Source organism: Cupressus sempervirens, chromosome 6 (genome assembly GCF_028749045.1).
Source record: "Cupressus sempervirens isolate cs-2001-9-10 chromosome 6, ASM2874904v1, whole genome shotgun sequence".
Lineage (NCBI taxonomy): Eukaryota > Viridiplantae > Streptophyta > Pinopsida > Cupressales > Cupressaceae > Cupressus > Cupressus sempervirens.
This window is the reverse complement of record NC_143123.1, coordinates 293,227,691-293,239,954: the sequence shown is the minus strand read 5'-3', so window position 1 is coordinate 293,239,954 and position 12,264 is coordinate 293,227,691. Positions and strand designations below refer to the sequence as shown.

The 12,264-nt window shown below is 34.8% G+C and overlaps 1 protein-coding gene across 1 annotated transcript in view; it reads right to left on the bottom strand.

Moving 5' to 3' along the window:
- LOC149552367 (ABC transporter I family member 21-like) overlaps window positions 1–12,264 on the bottom strand; it is a 154,013-nt gene that overhangs the window by 85,561 nt on the left and 56,188 nt on the right. The window contains exon 2 of the mRNA XM_089787905.1: window positions 2,489–2,649. Within this exon, the coding sequence (XP_089644031.1) occupies window positions 2,489–2,649 (161 nt within the window). The remainder of the gene's footprint in view (window positions 1–2,488; window positions 2,650–12,264) is intronic.

Below are 12,264 nucleotides of genomic sequence, written 5' to 3'. Positions count from 1 at the left end.
GAGTGCTTTCAAGACAAAAATGGTCAAAGAACACTCAACGGAACAATCAAGGATGCATGTTCATATTCCAGTCTGAGATACTTCCACCAAACCTAAGCACAACAATCGTAAAACATTGGGTGTCTTGTAGTAGCATGGAGACCAATAAAGCATGATATAATAGAACTCGTGTCTTGTTAGGCATTTAGAATATTTTCATCATGTATTCGTAATTTGTAATTGACATATTACATGTAATGGAGAAACAAATTGTAATTGCATTTCATAGTATCATGTGGAAAATTGTAACATGTAATCAAGTTGTAACTACATTAGGCATGCAACTTTGAATTAGTCAAAGTTTGTTAGGAGTTTGTATTTGAATAAGTCAAGGAGGTTGAGGATTTCCCCTTTTCTCCCCATCTTTCTCTCTCTCTTCTTTTGCTATATATAGAAGGGAGGTCATTGTAAAAAAAAAATTTTGTTAAGGCAAGAAAACTCTACCAATTTCAATGTGCACTCTAAGACTTTGTGCTTGGATGTAAATCAAATTGCTTTCAATAAAAAGGGTGACTTGCTTTCAAACTTTGTGTTGATTCAAGGTGTTCGGTGACAACATTTTCTAAATATTGCTTGTGAATTTTAATACTTTGTTCAAGAGGGATTTTAATTCAATTGTGTAGACTTTGAGTTGCCTATTGCATTCAGAGTCAATTTAAACTTTTAAAGACTTTGTGCTACAAAAGGACAAATTGTGATAGATAGTAGTGGTTGCAATTACTTGTAAGTTGAAGACTTTAAATTTCAGTTATAAATGTGTTTTAATTAGAGTTTGAGAGTATTTGGTAGGAGACTTTGTGGCTTACTAGATATTATGCTTGTATCTTAATTCAAGATAATCGCAAGGGACTTTGGGTTCGTGTATTTAATCCACAAAATATAAAAAGTAAACGGCTACCCCTGCTGTTGTTCTTACGTCAATTCTAGGGTCACCAATATCATCGTAGCAATAAGGCACTTTTTGTTAAAATAGAAAGTTGTAGTTGTATAAAAATCATTCCTGAAAAAAGATAAATTGATTAAGAGAACCAACCCTTTTGTAATTTCAATAAAGTTCTCGTTGAAGCCACCTACGGTAAGACGGGAGACTCCCATATTGCTAAGAGGAGAGACCTATCTCACTACACAATTGTCTAAAGTCACAATTTTGTAAGTTGTGGTTTCAGTGACTTACAAAAAATTTAGCCAACACATTCCTTCAAAGATATGAAGAATGAAAGTCAATTAGACCCCTAATCAAAGATGTGATAAGTACCAAGACAAGTATCCTCAAAGTATGAATCAACTTATTCCTAGAGTTCACAAATAAAGAAATTGGAAACTCTTCTTGGATATTGCCTAGTATAAGACTGGTACTATGGCTGGCATGGACCTACACTATTCTAAAAAAAGAAGTCAATGGATTAGTATTTATTGCAATTCCATTGTGCCAACTACCAACAGTGTAGAAAAATATGCAGCAGTGTCATTGGGATAACACCTTTCTGAAAAGAAAGGTATTAAATATTCATGTGTATGGGTATAAAAGCAATGTCATTAGGAAGATCAGATTGCTCAATTCTCCAGAGAACTCTCTGCTATGAGCTTATAGACATAGACTTTGGTATTTGCTGAAACGTTTAGAAGCATTCAATATTCAGACTGTAGCAAGGAAAATGAATAAAGAAGTTAATAAAATGGTAGTTGGTAAATGAATAAAGAAGTTAATAAAATGGTAGTTGGTTGGCTCAAAATTCTGGCCCCAGAAGGACTGACAAACCAAGGCCAGGTCAAGGTCACATTCAGACTACTAGTACCAGAAAACTCCAATCACTTTGGAAGTATTAATTAACACACTGAAAGGGCCTATGGAGATTAGATTAGTCAAATAAAAGGGCATAAAAATCTTGAAGGGATCATCATTTCAGAGAAAAAATTTGACATGATGATCAATCAAAAAGAGTTAATCTATGGTAATTCTACCTAAAGGTTGTTCACATGTTAAATGCCAAGTCAGTTCTTACTCCTCAACCTGTCAAGACCTCGTCCAGTTCAAGTCTAATGGACATGGTCTCTAGTGGCAGTATAAGAACTGTATTAAGATGTCATCTACTTACAAACAGTTTCATTAATACATTTGTATTCACGAGTGTAGTGTTTTTGGTCCAAGGTACATAGGATGTACTGAAACATACTTTTCTTCATTGGTGATTATGTCTATGCACAAATAATTCAGCTTCCAAAACATAAATGTCACTTAACCCATATGTTATACTTAAGCATCTCCAGTCCTGCTAACTAATCATGTAAATTTACTAGCTCTGATCTTCCAAAACAACATAACAAAGCTTTCCCTGTTAGCTTTATCTATATTACTAACTACTATGACTTTTTCTTTTCTTGCATGAGGTTTAACATCATAAAGCACAAGATATATTCAAAATTTTCAAAGGGAAAGGAATAAATATACCGCACAACCAACAGCTTTGCTCCAAGAACCTCCTAGGTAGGCAAGCTCACCACTGCACACCAAAGAAGTATCATGAAATGCTGAACGACCTAGCACTTGAACCACGTCTTTTCCTCCCACCATGTGCTTGCCCGCTAAAATTTTTAGTAAAGTTGTCTTGCCTGTATATTACAGAAACAAAAATATATAATTAAACTTCCCTCTAACATTAATAGCATGACATCCTAGTCAGAACAACTCAAGACTGAATAGACCAGTCCTATGGCTGAAAGCTCCCATTAAGACATTGTTGGTCTTTATATTTTCTACAAGATATTAAGACTTATTTTACAAGGACAGCACAGTGTAAAAAGCCTGGCAGAGCTTTCTTTCACCTCCCAGCATTAGCACACAGAGAGAACCTCTGGTCAGCTTCCAAATCATCGCTGAAAGATAACTATATTGCTAACCAATTCATGGAACAATGAGAAACTATTTGACAAAGATCTCATTTGTTACTGATAAAATCAGTTGACTATATTTACAACCAGGTTTATGCACCAGAAAACATGAGCGTATACATAGAAATATCTCCTCAGTGAACCATATCCACCAAAAGAAAAGAAAAATGAAGGATTGCATTAGAATGTCTCACACTAAAATTTGCAAAGCTCAATTGTTGAAGAATAGTTGATAATTCAAGGATTTAGTTCCACTGGTTGTATGGATGTTTTGGCAGCCCCAAATAGTCCATCCCTTCAAAGAGCTATAGTCAAATTTATTTTCTAATAAATGCAGATCAAAGCCACAAGATTGGAGAAAGAAATGCCAAAAGATGCTCAAAGGATGAGAAATATAATTATTACCATTCAGTATATCGTTCAACAATTCTAGAACCATCATAGTTCGCATGCATTTCTAAACTTATAGTTGCAAACTCGTCTATTATCTTTCTCTTGATTGACTGATAATCGAATGCAAAAATTTATTATGGTTAAATGCTAAAAATGGTAATTAGTGACAAGTAAACCCCTAAGAGTTTGCAACATATTCATATAACTAGCAATTGCACCTTAAGGGTGCAATAGAATAAGTTTGGCATTAATAGTGACTCAATTGTAATTAGGTGCTGGTAATAAATGATTTTTGTAATCAAGCACAGTTGATTATATGTTAATTTTTTTGCTTGTATGTTAAAAGTATGTCTATATTGTGTTTATAGTAGAGAAATGGCAAACTTAAATTACCGATTTTATTTTCTTTTTGCCCCAATAAAATTAAATCATGTTTGGTTTGTGACAAAGTATATAAAATAGTAGTCTAAAATTGAGGTTTTCTATATCTAAATCAAAACAAAGTAGTTTGTAATCGTAGTATGTAGATTACATGAAACTCATCAAAGTGTATTCTTATTTTGATTGGATGTAGATTCGTGCTTGTTTCTTAAATAAGAAATATTATTTTTCTAAAAGTGTGAAGTCGTGATATATTAATTAAAAACACTGGTTCAAGGATCATGAGGGAAAGAACCAGGAAGAAGACCCTCAATCCTTAGCGAATACAAAGGAATGTTAACTTGGAGGAGGTAGGTGGGACTTTAGAAATGCCCTTAAAACATGGGCTACAAGTAATATTACTCGGCTTGCGCGAATTGTTTAGATTGCATAAATTAATGTAGGCGCAGTTGGAATTATCTTTCATCTTTATGTAGATGCTCTTTGATCTGATAGTTGTTGCAAGTGTGCCTCCTCTATCCTCCAAGCTACAAATGGATTTGTGCTCATACGTGCATATCTGTCAAATGTTAAAATTGGGTGTATGCGCAAGTAGGAAATATCTTTAGCTCTTGAAATTGCAGTGAACATAATTCTTTGTCGATCAATGTTGCCAATGTCAATTGTGGCACGTTGCAAAGTAAGCCCTTGAGATTTTTGTATGGTCAATGTCCATGCCATTCTTAGTGGTATTCGACGTCGAGTTCTACGACTCAATGGAGTTATTGGCACATCATGTGGCTGATTCCTATCCCATGGGGGGCCAGTATATTTTTTGAAGAGCAGAACAACAAATAAGAGAAGTTGTGGCGGTAATTCATTTTTTTGTAAATAATTGTTGATACTTGACCAAGTGCACCATTGACTAGTCCTGTGTCAACCCACAAATTGGAGGATAGCATAATTTCTTGCCCAATACATAGAAGTATCTTTGATTGTAGTTGTTCATCATCTGGATCTGAAATTGTTGAACCTCTCAGTTGTTCTTCTATGCAAAGGGATATTGGCTTTGTTGTACATAATAGCATTTGTTTATTATGTAATGAAACCATTTCATTTGTGGCAAATAAGTGTGTAGATTGTAAAAACATATGATGCTTGTTATCACCAGAATTTGCACCCTCAAGATAAGCACCTAAACACTTAGAAATTCTGGTGAAACATTGGAACAATCACGAGTTTGTGGGTAAACTAATGCAGGTGACTGAACCTCCGAATTCTAGGCCGGTTCCTGTATGATGTTATGATATTTCACCTATATTATGAACTTGTGAGGAAAAGGGGAGAGAAAGTATGAAAATAAAAACTATTTAAACCAGAAAGGTGATACACCAAAGATGATAACGAAGGATTCAATGTTTAACAACACAATGATATGACATACAATTGAAAATACAACTTTGACGAAAATCTCTGCATAAAAATGTTTCAGAAGAGGGCTTTAATGAATAATATCAAAAAAGATATAGACCATAATCAATATAATTTCATTAAAATGCACAACTTATGACCTATGCATATAGGTTTTACTGACACATATAGGTGTGAAAATGAGACATAAACTTTAGAGGTTCTTGATAGAACACAGAAAATTAACATCAAATCACCAGTATTGCACACAAAAATGGGTCCCAAAGTAGATCCAGCCAACTGTATTATGCCTTCAGAGGTCAAAAAACATCAACTTCAGAGATAGAACTCAGAAAAATGAGTATACAAGAGACAGTAAAATGTCACAATAGTCTATTCCCCTTTCAGAACTGCATCCATCCATCCTTGGTATCACAGTTTCGAAAAACTAAATACAAACTCCTAGTCAAAATTAGGAAAAAAGGCTACAATAAGGGAGTCAAAACTTATCAAAAAGATGACTCGTTGCTTAACAACTGTACTAAGTCATAACAGAACCTATGACTCATGTCAAAAATCCCTAAAAATGTTCTAACTGACCATAAAGACCTCCAAAAAACTTGGTCAAAGTATGAATTCGACAAAAATAGAAATCCGTACAATCTCTCTTCAAAATCCAAAGGATTTGAAGTACTAAGTCTTCAGCTAATCTTTCTCCTCTTTCTCTTCCTTTAAACACGTCACACTTATAATGATATAAAGGACACATGTTGATAAAGAGTTGCCATTAAAACAAAAATATAAAATAGTTTATAAAGTCACTATTAAATATTTTCATTTTCATATGAGTTGCAAAAAAAAACAATTAAGTGTTTAGAAACACTTCTAACCCATGGCATATACAAATAGTGAAAAGAAAATGGGAAAAAGCAAAAACGACTTAAGTCTCCTACGGATTTCAAAATTCATTCAATGTAGGAAAGGCATTAGAGATATTAGAGGTATTAGCAACCCTAAAATTTGCTCATTTGTGCTTCACATCGCATGGAGAAAATGACAGAGGTAGTCGGCTAGGGTTTGATGGAGAAGATTCCATTGTTTTGCCACTACCAGCTTGTTGTAGCATTCGAATCACATTGTTCTGCCATCAACTGTGACGTGACTCAGTGCTGGAAGCACGATTTCTTCTTTTTCGTTGTTGTTCCTTGGAGTCGTCATGATCTTTTACGGGTTACCTGCTGGAGGTAACATTTTTCATTTTTTTTAAAAAAAAAATGCCATGTATTTTCTCTGTTACATCTGATGGCATATATTTGGAAAACGCTATGTTAAATGCGTTTCACACTAGTGTTGGAAGCACATTTTCTGCATATTGTCACCATTTCATGAAATCGTCTACAAGGTTTTATTTTGATCTTATTTGGAGGGCACATTTTTTTCTTCTCTCCTTGTTGAAATGGTGTCATTTGACCATATATTGCAGGTATCTCTTGGGTTTTCTGAGTATACATCAGTATTTTCCTGGGCATTTTTCACTGTTTGTAATTGCTGTTATGAAACGTTTAGTGGAATTTTTACATGGAACTGTAGTTCTCGATTTCACCACTCTCATGAGGGTTTCTTTGGCATTTTATGGATGTAGAACATTATATATTTGTTGAATCCTTCAGTGAAAATGTGCAGCAGTCTTATATTGTCCATAATATTGATCTCGTTTAAGATTAAAATCTGTAGCAAGATCCTTTGCTTCTCAAAGGCAAAAACTGATAGTATTATTTTCCATATCCAGGAATTGGAACATTATATGCCATTGCTGAAGATTTTAATCTTACTGTTGTTTACCTTCTTTCTTTTTTTTTAATTTTCATATCCGTTGAGCCTTTGTCTGCATCTCAGATTAGAAAATGAGACTAATGTCATGAATATCAGTTATGAATCTGTACATTGGACGTGAATATGTTTGCTGAAACTTTTCATGCAAAACTGAAACTGTTACTTTCTACAAGACATTAGATTAGTACCAAGAATCAAACCCTTCTGTTTTTTTGGTTAATGTATTTTGTGATACACCTAATATTGATTCTGTAGATATACTTTCATTTGGATATCTTTCATTCTGGGCAATAGGATTCATCATCATAGATTTCTGCCTGGGTAGGAATTCAGAAACATTGTTCTCCTTGCTACACTTGCTCCAAATTTTATGTGTTATCTTTCTCTTGATGCTCTATTTTAGCACCTCACTCTTTCTTTTTCTTGATATTTGGAATAGTATCTCATGAGGTTCGAGCACAGGCTCGTGACACTCACAAACTACTTTTTTGTGATTTGCATCTGAATACTTAGAATACACTTGTTATTTTTTGTATGTATTCAAAAATAAGAGGAATATGACATGTGCAAGAAATGTGGCTGTAGATAACTAGTCATTGTTTAGATCATAAGATCTAACCCCACCTCTTTCTCTTGCAGGGGAAAGAGGAACCAGGAGCTTACCAGATCGAGAGCTGGACCATGGGCGACAATGCAATGACAAAACACCTAACCAGTCAAAGTCTGAAAGGCAATGACTGGTTATCTCTGACTTTCTCCCATATGTTTTATTTTTTTTGTTCTTAGTACGTATGAAAGATAGCAATTGTATTCACGACTTGTGTGAAATACTTTGCCTTAAGCATTTCATTATTTTGTAAAATATCAATTGTATATTCAAGAAATGAATGATACAAGGACATTTATATTCTTTTAAATATCAAATAAAATGTGTTTTTAGCAAAATAAATTTTTCATGTCTGAATTTTAACATGTGATTCCTAATCTGGAAAAAGGTAGTGAAGAGTTCACCAATCAGCAAAACGAACTATGGGAAATGTATTTTGATGGCGCTCATAGTTGAACACACAGTTGACTTGGACCCTAACTCAAAACCTGTGAGACAAAAGCAAAGGCCTATAAACCCAAAGCTGGAACCATTAATGATCAAGGAATTAACGAAGGTTGTTGAGGAAAAAGAAAGAGTGAGTTGCTAAAACAGAGCATCAAGAGAAAGATAACACATAAAATTTGGAGCAAGTGTAGCAAGGAGAACAATGTTTTTGAATTCCTAACCAGGCAGAAATCTATGATGATGAATCCTATTGCCCAGAATGAAAGATATCCAAATGCAAATATATCTACAGAATCAATATTAGGTGTATCACAAAATACATTAACCAGAAAAACAGAAGGGTTTGATTCTTGGTACTGATCTAATGTCTTGTAGAAAGTAACAGTTTCAGTTCTGCATGAAAAGTTTCAGCAAACATATTCACGTCCAATGTACAGATTCATAACTAATATTCATGACATCAGTCTCATTTTCTTTTCTAAGATGCAGACAAAGGCTCAACAAATATGGAAATTTAAAAAAAAGAAAGAAGGTAAAACACCAGTAGGATTAAAATCTTCAGCAATGGCATATAATGTTCCAATTCCTGGATATGGAAAATAATACTATCAGTTTTTGCCTTTGAGAAGCAAAGGATCCTGCTACAGATTTTAATCTTAAATGAGATCAAAATTATGGACAATATAAGACTGCTGCACATTTTCACTGAAGGACTCAACAGATATATAATGTTCTACATCCACAAAATGCCAAAGAAACCCTCATGAGAGTGGTGAAATCGAGAACTACAGTTCTATGTAAAAATTCCAGTAAACGTTTCATAATAGCAATTACAAGCAGTGAAAAACGCCCAGGAAAATACTGATGTATACTCAGAAAACCCAAGAGATACCTACAATATATGGTCAAATGACACCATTTCAACAAGGAGAGAAGAAAAAAATGTGCCCTCCAAATAAGATCAAAATAAAACCCTACAAACGGTTTCATGAAATGGCGACAATATGCAGAAAACGTGCTTCCAGCACTAGTGTGAAACGCATTTAACATAGCGTTTTCCAAATATATGCCATCAGATGTAACAGACAAAATACATGGCATTTTTTTTTTAAAGATGAAAAACGTTACCTCCAGCAGGTAACCCGTAAAAGATCATGACGACTCCAAGGAACAACAGCGAAAAAGAAGAAATCGTGCTTCCAGCACTGAGTCACGTCACAGTTGATGGCAGAACAATGTGATTCGAATGCTACAGCAAGCTAGTAGGGGCAAAACAATGGAATCTTCTCCATCAAACCCTAGCCGACTACCTCTCTCATTTTCTCCATGCGATGTGAAGCACAAATGAGCAACTTTTAGGGTTGCTAATACCTCTAATATCTCTAATGCCTTTCCTACATTGAATGAATTTTGAAATCCGTAGGAGACTTAAGTCGTTTTTGCTTTTTCCCATTTTCTTTTCACTATTTGTATATGCCATGGGTTAGAAGTGTCTCTAAACACTTAATTGCTTTTTTTTGCAACTCATATGAAAATGAAAATATTTAATAGTGACTTTATAAACTATTTTATATTTTTGTTTTAATGGCAACTCTTTATCAACATGTGTCCTTTAGATCATTATAAGTGTGATGTGTTTAAAGGAAGAGAAAGAGGAGAAAGATTAGCTGAAGACTTAGTGCTTCAAATCCTTTGGATTTTGAGGAGAGATTGTAGGGATTTCTATTTTGGTTGAATTCATACTTTGACCAAGTTTTTTGGAGGTCTTTATGGTCAGTTAGAACATTTTTAGGGATTTTTGACATGAGTCATAGGTTCTGTTATGACTTAGTACAGTTGTTAAGCAATGAGTCATCTTTTTGATAAGTTTTGACTCCCTTATTGTAGCCTTTTTTCCTGATTTCGACCAGGAGTTTGGTATTTAATTTTCTGAAACTGTGATACCAAGGATGGATGGATGCAGTTCTGAAAGGGGAATAGACTATTGTGACATTTTATTGTCTCTTGTATACTCATTTTTCTGAGTTCTATCTCTGAAGTTGATGTTTTTTGACCTCTGAAGGCATAATACAGTTGGCTGGATCTACTTTGGGACCCATTTTTGTGTGCAATACTGGTGATTTGATGTTAATTTTTTGTGTTCTATCAAGAACTTCTAAAGTTTATGTCTCATTTTCACACCTATATGTGTCAGTAAAACCTATATGCATAGGTCATAAGTTGTGCATTTTAATGAAATTATATTGATTATGGTCTATATCTTTTTTGATATTATTCATTAAAACCCTCTTCTGAAACACTTTTATGCAAAGATTTTCATTATTTTCAATTGTATGTCATATCATTGTGTTGTTAAACATCGAATCCTTCGTTATTATCTTTGGTGTATCACCTTTCTGGTTTAAATAGTTTTCATTTTCATACTTTCTCTCCCCTTTTCCTCACAAGTTCATAATATAGGTGAAATATCATAACATCATACAAGAACCGGCCCAGAATTCGGAGGTTCAGTCACCTACATTAGTTTACCCACAAACTCGTGATTGTTCCAATGTTTCACCAAAATTTCTAAGTATTTAGGTGCTTATCTTGAGGGTGCAAAAAAACAATTTTTGGCACGCCCGATGGGACATGTTTAGCAGACCGCTTATCTTGCTGGTTTTATTGTGCAAACCTGCATTTTAAGTCTTCTTTCAGCACAATTGGCGACTCTATTGAGAAGAATTAGAAGAATCAGTGTTGTTAAGCTTTTATGAAAAGACATACAAGAAGTTCAGGGAACTTTCAGTATAGAGAGTTGTCTCCTCACAAAAGAGGAAAAAGGACATCTGAAAAGGTTCAAGAAACTCTTGTTTATACAAGGAGAGCACAGTCAACACCTCTTGTTGCAAGAGTTAGTACTGTTACAAATAGTTCAGCTGCTCAAGTCCAAATACCAAGAAGCAGAACTTCACCAGCTCAAATGGCTAGAGCTTTTGTAGCTTTTAATCAAGGCAGTCCTTTCAATTTGAACCAACATGATGATATACCGGTGGCAGTTCTCAAAAGTCTGCCTTATTTCTCAGGAGAAGACCAAGTTACCCCCATTGAGCATATTCAAGATGTTGCAAATTTGTGTGCCTTACATCATATCACTGAAGATAATGTTGCTGTGAGATTATTGGCTGCATCTTTCAAAGGAAAGGCTCTAGAATGGTATAGAAGATTAGCCGCAGGATCAATAACAGATTGGGATCAACTTGGTGGAGCGCTATGTGATTTTTTCAAGGATAATTCTGATTATCTATCACTGGTACAACAACTGGCCACAATTCAAAGAGCACCATATGACAAAGTTTCAGATTTTAACTTCAGATTTCAAAAAACTTGGGAAAGAATTCCCGTGACAGTAAGACCTACTGTTGAACATGCATTCTTATACTATTTAAGAGCTTTTAATAGCAGTATTGCTGTTATGATCCAAACATTGGGCAGAAATACTTTACCTGCAGCTTACCAGCTAGCTATTAGAGCAGAAAATAATTTGATTCAAGCTGGCCAGATAGCTTCAAGGCCACCGATGCCTATTTTCCCTGTACCGCCAGCTATACAGCCTAAAGTACCACTTCAAGAGGCCCCATTAGCAATGATACCGCCATCACCAGCACTACCAACCCCAAATTCACAGCCAACAGTAGTTGCAAGTGGTGTGTCAGCTCAACCGAATGATTTACATGAAATCAAAGGCATTTTACAAACATTTAGAAATGAGTTGACAAATATGAAGAAGCAACAATTCCAAAATTCAAGACCGTACCAGTCAAATAATAATTTTCAACAGCAAAATCAAGGCGGATATCAAGGGTACAAGCAGAATTATCAACGTGGATACCAAGGGAATAGGCAGAACGTAAATTCAAGGCCATTTCAGCCATACAATCCTGCTGCAGCTAGTACTTCAAAGGATATAGTACCTGCTCAAAATAATCTTCTTGTTGATTATGAGTGGTGTTTTCCATGCAATCAGCCACATAATCAAAGTAAATGTGCAAACGAAGTGATCAACCAAGCATTGATGGTACAAAGTGTGCCAATGGCTCAGTAAGAGGTACCTCATGATGATGCTATTTCACAACAAAATCAAACTCCAAATGACACTGGACTTCTGAATTGGCAAGGGGAGGAGTTCTGTGGTGTGAATATGAATGATCCTGCAACTGCTGTTTACACCAGAACTAAAAAGAGAGCTTTTGAGCTCAATAATGCAGCTGATAAAGTAGCTGATGTAGCACAAACACCAGCTAAAA